The 13,453-nt window shown below is 49.3% G+C and overlaps 1 protein-coding gene across 1 annotated transcript in view; it reads left to right on the top strand.

Annotated features, from left to right (window-relative positions):
* The first annotated feature begins 8,364 nt into the window (after positions 1-8,364).
* Positions 8,365-13,453, top strand: part of GABBR2 (gamma-aminobutyric acid (GABA) B receptor, 2) — a 377,813-nt gene continuing 372,724 nt past the window's right edge. The window contains exon 1 of the mRNA XM_012638275.1: positions 8,365-9,142. Within this exon, the coding sequence (XP_012493729.1) occupies positions 8,822-9,142 (321 nt within the window). The 5' untranslated portion in view covers positions 8,365-8,821. The remainder of the gene's footprint in view (positions 9,143-13,453) is intronic.

Raw genomic sequence — 13,453 nt, 5'->3', positions numbered from 1 at the left:
TCTAATTTGCTAAAAGATAATGAACATCTTATGAAAGAATTAAGTGTTTTCCTAGATCTTGACAAAATAAAGATATCAATCAAAGAAACTCCCCAAAGCAAGTCCAGATGGCCATGCAATTGAACTTTATCATGCTCATCGGCCTGGCAATCCCCATGCCCTTGAAATACCCAGGAAAACCATGCAACAGAAGGCAACACCTGATACATATAGTGAACTCCTTATAAAACCAACCCAAAACTGGAGAAAACCTATAAACTTGTTACTTTGTTCAGTATACCTAATGAACATGGGAACAATTTTTCCTCCAAACCGATCCTCCAAACACAGCCACGGATCCATCTGATGCAGGGGGTCTTGTGCAGCGTGGGGCGATATCAGGAAATGAGATTATCATTCATCACATAGTGTGTCATCCCAAACTGTTTGACTATGTCGTAACTCCAAATTTTAGAAGCACGTGAATAAACAATAGGGCATTGCTATGGTCTGAATGGTTGTGTCCCTCTAAAATTCATGTTGAAATCTAGTCCCCATGTTGGTGGTATTAAGAGGCGGGGACTTTAGGAAGTAATTGTGTCACGAAGGCTCCACCTTCGCGAATGAGATTAGTGCCCTTATGAAAGAGGTTTGAGAGAGTCGTCTTCCCCTTATCTCACTGGAGGATGCAGAAGGCACCATCTATGAGGAGCGGGTTCTCACCAGACACTGACTCTTGTTTTATCAACAACAAATTACCCGGTCTAAGTTATTTTGTTATAGCAGCCCAAATGGATTAAGACGAACATGTTGGACTTCACCTAAATTACCTATGCAATTCGAATGGCTGGAATATTAAGAAATGAGCAAAGGGTAACTAAAATACCACTAAAGTCAGATGTCAGCCTATCTGTGTCCTTTGTTATTTAATATAATATAGAGTGTGGTGGGGGGGCAGGAGGAATAACTGATTTCATTAGCAAAAGCAAATTAAAAGACTCACTGTTATTCAAAAAGACAGACTTGGAAGAAGATTGGCACGATAGGATGCTACTGCTTTCTATCCCAGCGTGCTCCTGAAAACCAAGCCATAAATCAGATCCTTGAAAAGCAAATCATATTTACCCAATAGGAATGATGTTATAATTGAAGATTGCTTTGCTGATCAAGAATTGGGCATTAAATTAATCCTATGTAACTCCCTGCTCCCCTTGCAAGCTGACATGACAGCCAGCCACAGGGAAGAGAGACTTCTGTGGCCAACTCCAGCCCTCCGCCACTGTCTCCTGGCCCTCAGCAGCTCAAGAGGAAAAGGGTAATCCTTTCGCCCTTGTGAAAAACCTCATGAAGAATCACACTCAGGGGCCATCCTTGTCTCCCCCTCCCCCCATTGTAGAAATGTGTGCAGGTGTCCAGGTATAGCGAATAGTGCACACCTCTTCATTCAACGACATGGAATGCTGGCTTTATGTATGCCTATGGTCTCACACATGGAAAGGGACCCAGACTTGTGAATGACTAACTGTACAATGCAGTGTGATACCAAAAAGCTTTTCTAGAATATGTTGAGATAAAGAAGAAATATTGTATTTCACTGAATCTAAGACACCATTATTTTATGTATTAACAAGAAAGAAAAAAAATACTTCCAACTATAAGATGCCATCAATGGCAAAGTGCATCCTAATTCCAGAGTTGAATAAGAATGTGAGTCTTAGAATGGTGAAATGTGGTAATTAACTTTTAAAGAAGTGATAAGTGTTATTTCTCAGCATGAACCAAGCCTTACTATGGGAGCTGAGAAAACATAGCAATTATTTCTGCTGGAGTGACTAGAGAAGGTATCACAGAGGAGCTGACAGTTGATCTGGATCTTGAAGGATTTTGCCAGTGGGAGAAGGAATGGGAAGAACATTCCAAGTTGAAGGAATAGCATTAGCAAAGGTATGGAGGCAGAAAAGGGGTCCATGTTTATGGACGAGCTAATATATTCTAAGTAATTAGAATACAAAAGGTGTAGGGAGAGACAGCTGCTTGCTAAAGCTGAAAACATCAAAGCCACATTGTAAATAGCCTATAACAGCAGACTTAGGAGTTTGTATCCCAGAGGTAATAGGGAGCCTCAGAACGTTTTGAGCTGGGGAGTGACATGATGTGGAAAGGTCAGTTTGGCAGGGTAAACGAAGACTAGGTTGGGGAAGTGTAAGAATAGAGGCAGTGATACAGGTTGCTATATTGCAACTAGCCAGGTTGGGGGTGGGTGGAGAGAAAACCATACACATGGATCTACGTGATGACGTCAGATTTTACAAGGCTAAGGCTACCATACGGCAATGAGAAGGAAAGATCTGCAATCATACACAACAACATGGATGGATCTCCCAAACACAATATTAAGTGAAAGAAGCCAGACACAAAGAGGACAGATGGCAATTCCATTTATATCAAGCCCAAGAAGAAGCAAAAACCAATCTATAGTGTTAGCAGTTAGCTTGGTGGTTACCCTTGGGAAGGGTACTGACTGGCCAGGGACACAACCTCTGGGTGCTGCTCGTGTTCAGGTTGTTGGTGCTGGTTACATGCGTGTGTTCACTTCATGAAAATTCACTGAGCCATGCACTTAAAATTGTTCGTTGTTCTGTATATATGTTATATTTCAATAAAATTTACCAAAAAAAAAAAAAAAATTAGGGCCACGGAGAGAAACTGAAAGTATGGTTCCAGAATGGAGGGGCAGCAGGAACCTGTTGGAACACATGGGCACTTAGTCCCAGAATAAGTTGAGGCTTTGGAAGAACATCACAGACCACCAAAGGGGCTTTGTGTGGTGCATGTAGAGCAAGCATGGGTAGGTGTCAAAAAGAAAGCAGAGCTTTCTCATTTCCAGACCTGTAGCAGAGACACACCAGATGTTTTGGTGGATAATGACCAGCACACAGGAAATAGTGGAGCAAGCATAAAATGAAAGATGAAGAGATTCTCAGAGGGTGTCTAGATGCTTTCAATTAGCCTATGTCCCCAGTCCAGATGAACAACCTGTCAAGACAGGTCAGGGCGTTGTAGAGGGATCCAGAGAGAGCGTCTGAGGGTCTTGGGGAGATGAGCAAAAGGAAGGATTAAGTGGCAGGGGTTGCAGCAGGGCTCAGGTTTCCTGAGGACTTAAAAGGTGACTTCTGCAACAGGGGCTTTGGGTGTTGATCCTCAGCAACATTGGAGAACTGACTGTGCAAATGATACGGGATCACACAGAGAGGACAGGAGTGCCCCCTAGTAGCAGGTGTGTGTTCACCAAGAATGAGCCCAGTCACCATCACCTTTATTTGTGGAGTTATTAATATTAATCTGGCAGGTCAGAGAAATGAGGAGACAGCATGTATCCACTTTTCAGCAAGGGCTTTAGCAGACTTCTTACGATATTCTGGAGTGCAAGGTGGTGAAGGGCCGCCAGGGCGGGGAAAAGGGGGCAGGCATGGACTTCAGCAAGAGATTAGAATCCAGGGTGAAAGCTATAGGAAGGCTGACTTTGAAAAACGTGTGAAAACCTTATGAATCAAGTGATCTGCAGGCACTGATCTTGCCATCCTTAGTGGTATTATTATTGTTATTTATTGCATGCCTAATAAATGCCTAGTACTGTGTTGGGTACTTTATATGCATTATCTTACTTAATAAAAGAGTTCATTACATGTAAAGTGCTTGAAACAGTGGCTGGCACATGTGAGTGCTCAACACATATTAGCTGTTATTATTGATATTTAATCTTCACAATAACCCTATGAAAGAGGAACCATTATTATCCCCATTTTACAGATGAGGAAACTGAAGCTCAGGAGGTTAAGTAATTCACCCAAAGCTGTACCACTAATAATTAGTAAACCCAGATCTGAACCCAGGGCTGTCTAGCTCCAAAACTCACCATTGTCCCTAAGGAGTAAAGAGAAACTCATATATTTGGCAGGTGTGAGACCAGAGACTTTATAGGTCTCTTCTCTGTCTAAGGCTCTGTTCCAGAAATGTGCATCTTGTCCATCCATGGTCCCCTTTGTCAGAGATCTTATTGGTTCTGTAACCTCTAAATGAGAGGGCCTTTGGCCCCTTTGCTAGCCTCTGGAGACCACCCAATTATAAGCTGAATTTCCCACCTTTGTCACTTCAGGACCTGTCCTGCTGACGTGGAGCAACCTTCCACAGTTCTCAAACCAGAGGAGGCTCTAGGCTCTGCTGTTCTGCCTCAGGCATGGCAATGATTCCTGCAGGATTTAGTCATGGACTCTCCAGGACAGATGCTCTCTTCCCTAATAACCCAGAAGACCCAGATTCATCTTTAATTCACTGGGAGACCCAGGCCAACTCGTTTCACTTCTCTTTGGTGCTGGCCTTCAGCAGTGTTCTTTACCTCTTTAAGACTTTCCTTCTCAGTCCTACAAGGGCATCTTCAAGGAGAGGTAAGTGGAGCAGGAATTGGGGTCAGACATACTGGGTCTGGGCCCCCTCACTGCCGCTGTCGAGCATCATCAGGCACACTATTTAATCAATCTGGGCCTCGGTCTCTTACTTTGCAAAACTGGGATCCTAGCATTTATTTTTCAGGCAGTCGTGAAGATTAAGATGATGCATCCCAAGGTGTCTGGCACAGAGTAGGTAGGTGTTTAATAAATGGTAGCTACTGTTATTACTCGAACTGTGTCACCAGACCACATTGGATGCCTGAAACCTAATTTTACAGTTTAAAAAACAAGCCTTGTGGAAAGGGAAAAGCAACTTAGATTCATTCAGTTACTCTTTTTTAGAGCCATCATTTGTAACTTATCATGTAAAAAAAAAAAGAGGAGATGAAAACAAATAAGGTACCTCAAAAAAAAAAAGGGCTGAGCCATTTAATTGAAAGAAACATTTCAATGTAAACACGAATGAGAAATACATGGGAGATGTTTGCAAAGATGCTATATGTATATATATATATGTATATGTATATGTATATGTGTATATATATACACGTATTTATTTTTTAAGAAGAAAGTAAGAGAAGACCTTGCTGCTGCTGGGAGTTAGAGTAGAGGGTGGCATGGATGACTGGGTCAAACTGGGAAGAGGGTATTGGAAACGGGGGCCAGTTCCTGGAAGCAGCAGCTGTGGAGGGCAGATCCGAGCAGGCCTGGGTGGCAGGGGTGACCAGCCCAACGTGGAAGGAGAGCAGACAGCAGAGGAAGGCCTGTTAGCTTCCCAATGTTGGGATCTGCTTAAAGGGATGGAGTGTCCTGCTGACAGGCAGCCAAATGGGCCACAAAGCCCCAGACTCACCAGAAAGGGAGCAGGCACCAAGTCTCAACCACTGAGCTGGGGTTTGGAGACTGATTTCTGTGTGTAGGGTGAGGGTGTGGGAGAAAGGATTGCTAAGGAGGCAGGTTGCTGGGAAGAAGACAAGAATTTAAGCCATTCAAACCTGAGCTGACATTGATGTTTTATCACTTTCTGGAGGTGCACCCTGAACAGGTTGCTTTCTAAGTCTCTCTTAACTCTCTTATAAGGTAGATGAGCTCATGGGAATCAAGTGTTTCCCACAGTCCTGAGACTTGGCCAACACATTTTATTCTCATTAATAAGAACAGTTATTACTCTAGACACTTCTCATCCTCTCCTCTGCTTATACCCTGGTCTGGCACCAGATGGGGCTTATTGTAATGGCCTCTTAACTGGTATTCCTACTCCCATCCTTTGTCCCACTAATTTGCCACTTGGCAGCCAGAGTGGCCCTGTCACTGACCCATGCAGTACCCTCCTACGGTTCCCATTCCATGTGTACAGACCAAGGTCCTCACAGTGCCCAGGCCCCATACGAGCCCACTTGCCTGTGGCTTTGGGCCCTACTGCTTTGCCCCTTGCTCACTCTGCTCCTGCCACATTGGCTTCCAGATTGTTCTTTGAACATGCCAGGTGCACTTCTGTTGCGGAGCCTCTACGTTTGCTATTCCTCTGCATGGTATACTCTTAGCATGTTTTTCTTACTTACCCTTTTCAGGTCTTTGCTGAGAAGTCACCTCAGTGTGTCCTTCCCTGACCTCCCTGTTTCAAATTGCAGCCCCACCCTGCCAGTCTCCATCTTCTTTCCCGCTTTATTGTTCACCACAGCACTTTTCGTAAACTGACATACTAAAATATCTTCTTATACCCACTTATTGCTTCTCTTTCTCCACTAGAATGTCAATTCTACAAGGGCGGGGATTTGGGGCTGGTGTGTTCTCTCCTATATCCTCAGCAACTAGGACACTGTCCAGCATGTCATAGGGCTTCTGAAACATTGCTTGAAGGAACGAGTAAGTATTATAAAGCAAGAGGCTGGACCCCAGCTCTACAGAAACATGAACTCTAGGCTGGTGACTGAGGCAGGAACTCACACTCAGGAAGGATCCCAGGGACCCAGTTACCCAAACTAGAACACAAGGCCAGGTTAGGATCTCCTAATCCAGGCATCAGAGATAGCATGTGAGATCAGAGCTTGGCCTTGCTCCTCTGCTCAGGGCTGGTCCCAGGCCATGCATCTTGGAGCCTGGTCACCCCATAAGTGGAAACAGAGGGACTGGAGGGCAAGATGCCAGGCAGGGCCTTCAATCCATTAGTGAAAATCAGACAGAGTTACCCCAGCTTTCGACTTATTCCCAGATGTCAGTGGATACTCCATATTGGCACAGTTTACAAGGAAAACACAAATGACTAAGGGGAAAAAGAAGAAAAAAAATCTGAAAATGCTCATTCACAGACCTGAACTGAGGAGTTGAGGAATGGTAAGTGCCAGAAGCCTATGATTAGAGGGCGTTTGTGATGTCAAGTGAGACAGCAGCTGAGCAAATGTCTGGGGATCACACTGTCCTTTAACTGTGTGTGTATGTAAATATATATTTATGGAGATGCTCAGGTGAGCTCTGCTCATGCAAACTGTCCAGCTTGGGGAGGAGGAAAGGCTGAGTAGAGCTGCGAGTGTCTACAGAAGCCTAAAAGAGAAGTCGGAAGGGAGAATTTGGCCTGGTTTCCCTGGCGCTGTCCAAGGTACTTCCCAGTAGTTCTGCTCAACCTCCGCTCAGGTCTTCCTGTTTCTTGCTGATAACGCGGCCCTGATTCAGGGCCGCCGCCGCCTCACTCCATAGGAGTGGGTCTGTGGACACTATCTGGAGCACATCCTTCACCACATACCTGAGGGAACCGAGGTCCAGAGTAATTGAGCATCAGGGCATCCTGGCTCCCACTGAACGGTGTACAGACGTCCTGCTGGCCCTGGGTTCCATCCTCCCTCCGTAGCTCTGTGTACTTTGATTAGCTAGGGAACCTCTCTGAGCCTCAGTGTATTCACCTGTAAAGCGAGGGTGATAAACGCAGTACGTTTAGTTCAGAGGGCTGTTGTGAGCGTTACATTATGAGTCGTGTATTAATACAACAGTAAGTGCTCAGGGAAGGTTGAACTCCCATCCTTGTTACAAGGTCGTCGATAAGGCCCACAATGCCTGGCTCAGGCTCAAGGATGTTTTGTGATTTGATGTCCTACTGTGTCCCCAGCATTAGTCAGCCCCTGGGATTTTATAAATTAATGACCACGATTCCCTTTCTTCAAGCATGAAGAGGCACAGGGGACCAAGGTCTTAGGTCAGCTCATTCGGGCACATCTGATCCGGGACTGCTTTGCCTAGGATTGGCCAGCGCGGCCAGTGCGACCTGGCAGAGAGAGGGCCAAGTCCAGAGAGAGGACCCCCGCTCGAGGTCCGGCCTGTAGTGTTCCCCTCCTTCGCCCGGGGGAGAATTCTAGGGCGGGGCCGTCAGGGGTGGGGACGCGGGGAGGTCAAATGCCTGGAGGGGGCGGTAGTGCACGAAAGGTTCGGACCCCAGCTTCGCCTGGGGTTGGCAAAGGGAGGCCACTCCGTCTGGCGGGGAGGGGAGGAGTGTCCTCAGCCAAGGCCCTAAAGGCCGGACCGCCTAGCACCAAGGGGCGTTTGAGCTCCAGCAGGCGTCTTCCACGACCCTCCGGGCTCGGTCAGGACCCGTGGGTGCCAGAGCAGAACAGGAGAGAGTAGGCTACAGATAGATATCTCCAGGACGCCTTCTGGGAACCTTCGCCCGCCCAGACTTCTCGGCCAGACCTCCGAGAGGCAGTTCCAAACCACCGTGCAGGTGCTACAGGAAGCGCTCGGCGAAGCAGCGGCGGCCACTGCGTGTGCCAGAGCGCGGTCCTGGTTCCCCGATCGCTGTCCCCGGGCGCTCTGGTCCCCGGCGGTCGGCGGGCCGGGGGCGCCTGTGTGCGTGTGCCGGGAAGGTGGCCCTCCCCACGGCCGCCGCAGCGCCAGCACCTCCCCCTCCCCCGGCGCGCACGGCTCGTCCCCGTCCCTGGAGGCGGCCCGAGCCGCCGCTGAGCAGCCTCGCCTTCGCCTCCCGCGTTTCCTGCCGCCCGCCCTCCCCCGGCCGGGCTCCAGGGGCTGCCGCCTAGCAGCTCCCGGCGGGAGAGCGGCTCAGAGAGCGCACGGGGGCGGGCGGAGGCGGCCCGGTGCGGGGCGGCCGAGCTGGAGAGAGGCGCACGCGGAGACGCCGGCCCCCCTCTCGGCGTTTGCTCGCTTGCTCCCCGCCTCCCGCACTCCGCTGGCTCCCACCCCTTCCCGGCGTGATTGATCCGTCACGGGCGCCGCCGCTGCCGCCGCCGCCGGGGCCGTTCTGAGCCGAGCAGGAGCCCGATCCCGAGCCGGAGCCGGGGCCCGGGCCGGCGCCATTGCGCGGGCGCCGAGGGGAGAGCTTGGCGCGGGGCGGCGGGCCAGGGCAGGCCATGCGGGCCGAGTGAGCCGGCGCCCGCAGCCCGCGGCGCGGCATGGCTTCCCCGCGGAGCTCCGGGCAGCCCGGGCCGCCGCCGCCGCCGCCACGGCCGCCTGCGCGCCTGCTGCTGCTCCTGCTGCTGCCGCTGCTGCTGCCGCTGGCGCCCGGGGCCTGGGGCTGGGCGCGGGGCGCCCCCCGGCCGCCGCCCAGCAGCCCGCCGCTCTCCATTATGGGCCTCATGCCGCTCACCAAGGAGGTGGCCAAGGGCAGCATTGGGCGCGGCGTGCTCCCCGCCGTGGAGCTGGCCATCGAGCAGATCCGCAACGAGTCACTCTTGCGCCCCTACTTCCTCGACCTGCGGCTCTACGATACCGAGGTGAGTGAGGTGAGGGTCCGGCTGCCCATGCCGTCGGGGCTCCAGGGGGCTATGGGTGGAGAGTGTTGGACAGAGGCAAGCTCCGGCTCTTGGCCAGAACGTTGATTGACCCGCCCGCACCTGTCCAGGGCACCTGGGGCTGGTGCTCAGTGCTCACCCCAGGGTCCCACTGGGCTTGGCTGGCACAGCTGATACCAAGATTTGCCAAGCACCCACCTCTGGGAGTGTGTGTGTAGGGACTAAGATAGAAGACTAGGGTCTATTTTGACCAGAGAAAAAGAAGTGGAGAAGGTGGGGGCTGGACCCCCAAAGGCCTGCAATGATTGCACCTGCCCAGGTCCCGTGCGTGGGGCTGTGAGGTGCCGGGTGGGAGGAACAGGCGCGTTGACTGCAAACTGGGCCGCCCAAGGCCGGAGGAGCTGAGGGCCCGCTCACAGGCCCCCAGGAAAGCCGACCCGCGCTTTGAGGTCCAGAGAGCTCCGGGACCCCAGGGGCTCGGGGGCGCAGCGGGGCTGGGCGCATAGAGCTCGCCAGCAGCTCGGAGCCCGCCGGCTCTGCGGCGCTTCTGCCTGGATGTGCCGGACGCTACTTGCAGCCATAGCTGTTCTATGAGGAGACCCTCCTAGGGTTAGCTTCTCAGAGAGTGTGCTCCGGTTGGTCTCGCCCCCGACGCGCGGTGTTATCCCGCTACGCCGCTGCTGTTGGCCCAGCGGCTGCAGGCACTGTTTCTCCGGGCGCAGATTTGAAGCGTGCTAGTAGCCGGAGCACGGACTTGGAGCGCAGCGGCGGGCTTCCCCTCCCGGCCTCCTTCTCTGAGCAGAGCCAGAGAGCCTAGGGCTTCCCGTCCCAGAACTCCTCCCCACCCCTCGGTTTGGGTTCCACCTGAAGCCCCAGCGCGGACCTTCCCCGCCAGCTCGGGAGCTGGGGCGCGCAGAGAGGCCCTGGAGGAGCCATCGCTGGCTGCGCAAGGTCGGGTTTGCGAGTTTTTCGGGACCGAGGGAGCCCCTACGCTCTGGCCGCAGCGTCCGCGACGCGGCCTGAAGGGGGCAGTGATTTCCTGTGCAGTACGCTCAGTTGGCGCCTCTGCCACCGCGCCGAGCCGGGCTGAGGCGCTGAGCTTGACCCCGGCTTGCCGGGACTCCCCGGGCGCCTCTGCTGGAGCTCAGCTGCAGAGCCCTCTGGGGAGGAGGGTCGCGCTACTGCGCTGCTGGTGCAACCTGGGCTTCACTCCTTCCTCTGTCTGACCCTTTTTATGTCCCCGGAGAAAGAGCAGAGTCTGTAGTGTATCTTATTCCCCACCTCCCCCGCTTCACTGACGAGCCAGCCTGCTCTGCGCTGTAAATAAAAGGTGAAGGAAACGGTGGCAGTTGGCGGCGGTGCGCGCAGGCTGCTGCAGGCGGAGAGGTGTCCTCTGCCCAAGAGGATGCAAGCTGGGTGGCTGTGCAGGGCTAACCCGGGTGTGAGATCATTTCCCAATGACATTCCTATCGCCCTCCTCTTTGCCCGAGCATTATAAGTTCTCTGGGATACTTGTCCGGCACACATAAATGGAGAGAGCAGTGCAATCACACGGAGGCATGTCTTCTTGGCACTGTTTCTCTGTCGCTTCCATGCATATTCTTCTGGAAGGGACACCAGGGAGCCGGTTCATCGGGGACAAAACATTTGTAGACAGGGCAGCCCTGCTTGCATCATCAGCAAGTATTGTCAGCAACACAATGTTTTCATCATCAGTTTCTTCCCTTTAGAAAGCTTCCCTGAAAGAGATTTCATATTGGCCTGGTTGTGGCAGCAAAGAGATGGGAGCTTGGTTTCAGGGTGTGGGTTGAAGCTTTTACATTTTATTTTTCAAGTGTGTCTTGATGACTTTCTGAGTGAGAGGGCCCAAAGTCAAGAGGGTGAGACAGTCAGAGGCTCTTCAGTTCATGAGAATATTTAGGAAACAGTGAGAAGGAGGACAGAGGATAATTTCAGTCCCTTGCGAACAGGGAATTGTCTCTAGCCTTTTGAAGCGGCCCAGAGCAAGGGCTTTGGGGTAGGTGGGACCTGTGTTCTAGTCAGAAACTGGTCACCTTCCCAGCTGAGTGACCTTGAGCTAGGTATTTAATCTCTCTAAGCCTAGAGTTCTCCATCTAAAAAAGTGGGAATATTATATGTACTCTGCAGGGTGGTGACATGGGGCTTAAGGGAGCTGGCAGGCTCAGCGGCCAGTGCTCTGTCTGGCATGCTGTAAGCACTAAATAAATGTTTCCTGCCTTTCTGCCTTCATTTTCATTTGGTGTGGATTCACAAGTAAGACATTGTGGCTTTAGGTGTGATAAAAATGGATACGACTAAAATATTAGGCCTGCTTATTTCTTTTTCTTGCTTTTGAAATCTTAGGGCAAGTCAGTGAGGTTATCACCAGAAAAAAAGAATTCTAGTTAACAATCAAGTATCTTATCTCCTGCCATGAAGTATATCACATTTTGGAGAATGCCTACCTGATATAATTACTTAATTTTTTCAAGTGATCTCATCTTTAAAGTAGAGGTGCTTTTTCCCTGAGCCGGAGTGAGGGTAGGATCAGTTTGGTGAATTTGTAGCAAATTCCGGATTGATCTGAAGAGTGTTTGGGGCCAGTTTTAGAATGTTTGGGGCTTCGTTTATTCAGGTTGGCTGTCTTTGTGGATTGTGTGCACTGCCTAATTATTCACAGGCTGTGACACATCATCTGTAGACTTGAACGCAGGATGGATGCGGTCAATGGATTTTGGCTGGCTTTGCTGACATTTGCTGTCAGTCAGTGGCTTAAATGGCCAGTGATTGTGGGCAGCCAGGATGGCCCTTGCCTGCAAGGAGATGGAGATTGAGCAAGGAATGGGTTAATCTAGTCATTGAGGACAACCTGTCTCAATAAGAAGCATCCTACATCCAAATCGACTTGCTACTGAAATTTGACTAGCAGTCGAATCTTCAAAGCCCCACTCAATGCCATGTGTTTGTGAAAATGAAACATCCCAACAGAACGCCTGTCTATAAGAACCTCTGCTTGTCTGATGTCACCTCAAATCATTTCAGCAAATACTTGTTTATATATTCCAGGAAAGATTTGGATAAGCAAGACAACTGAAAATACAGATAAAAGGAAGCACCAGAAACTATGTAAATGCATGGAAGTTACTATACCAAGAACTTGGGCCAAAATAGTTATTGCGTTTTGAGTATTAAATTTTAGCTCTGAGCTTCCCAGCAGTCAAGGTAAAAAGGCAAACATGGTGGGTTGGTTATATTACTTACATGTTTGGTGAAAAGAATCTGAGGGACAATGTCTTTCTTTCTTTTGTTTTTTAATAATGTCTTTTTAAAAAAAATTTTTGCAGGGTATTAAGAAATGTTCCATTCCTCATGTGGTTGTTTCGTATTCTTTGGTAGCCACATTAATAAAATAATAATCAAAAAATTAGTTAAAAATAATGTTGGCTTTTCTGATTTGATTAATAGTCATTATAGGAAAATTAAAAATTACAGAGAAGCATAAATAAAAATAATAATTGCCCATAATCCATCTATACAAAAATAATTATATCTAATAATTAGCATTATTCCCTTCCACTTGCCATTGATTACTATTATGTACTTGAGATCATACTCTATGTGCTCATTTATATTTTGTTTCATTTAGTTAACATTATATTATGGAGATTTCCCTATGTCCTCAAATTCTCTTTGTAAAGATGATTTTGGGTGGCTGTATACTATTCTATCCTATGCGTGCACCAAAGTATTTAATCATTCCTCTGTTATTGGACTTACATGTTTTCCCACTTGTTACTGTTTTAAATCATTCTATAATAAACTTAGGGAAAGTTCAGGGAGCCAAAGGAGCACAGTCCAGATGTGTAACTCTCAGGAAGACCACCCTGATGCAAATATACAGTGTAGTAAACCCAGAGAAAACTCAGTGATTGGTGAGCATGTCTTTTGCTTGAGTGACTTTGCCAAATATCTGTTCTCTTATTCGTAGTGCTTTAAAAAGGATCCAAAGAACTGTTGGATTGAGGCTGTACTTCCTATAAAAGTCTGAGTGTAGCTCAGCAGATGTTTATTGAGCACCTGCTGGAGTGGCTGGTGCTGCAGAAAGGTGTGAAGCACAGCCCTGGGCTTGAGAGGGGCAAGCGGGGACTAGTGAGCAGGGCAAGGAACATAGTCGCCATTTTCAACCCAGGGTAGAAAATGATAGTGGAGGCAGTCTTGTGATTCTGTGAATATGCTAAAAAACATGGGATTATACACTTTATTTTTTATTTATTTATTTATTTTGAGACAGAG

Source organism: Propithecus coquereli, unplaced genomic scaffold, assembly GCF_000956105.1.
Source record: "Propithecus coquereli isolate 6110/MARCELLA unplaced genomic scaffold, Pcoq_1.0 Scaffold128, whole genome shotgun sequence".
In the NCBI taxonomy this organism is placed as follows: domain Eukaryota; kingdom Metazoa; phylum Chordata; class Mammalia; order Primates; family Indriidae; genus Propithecus; species Propithecus coquereli.
This window is presented reverse-complemented; position numbering and strand designations above follow the sequence as displayed.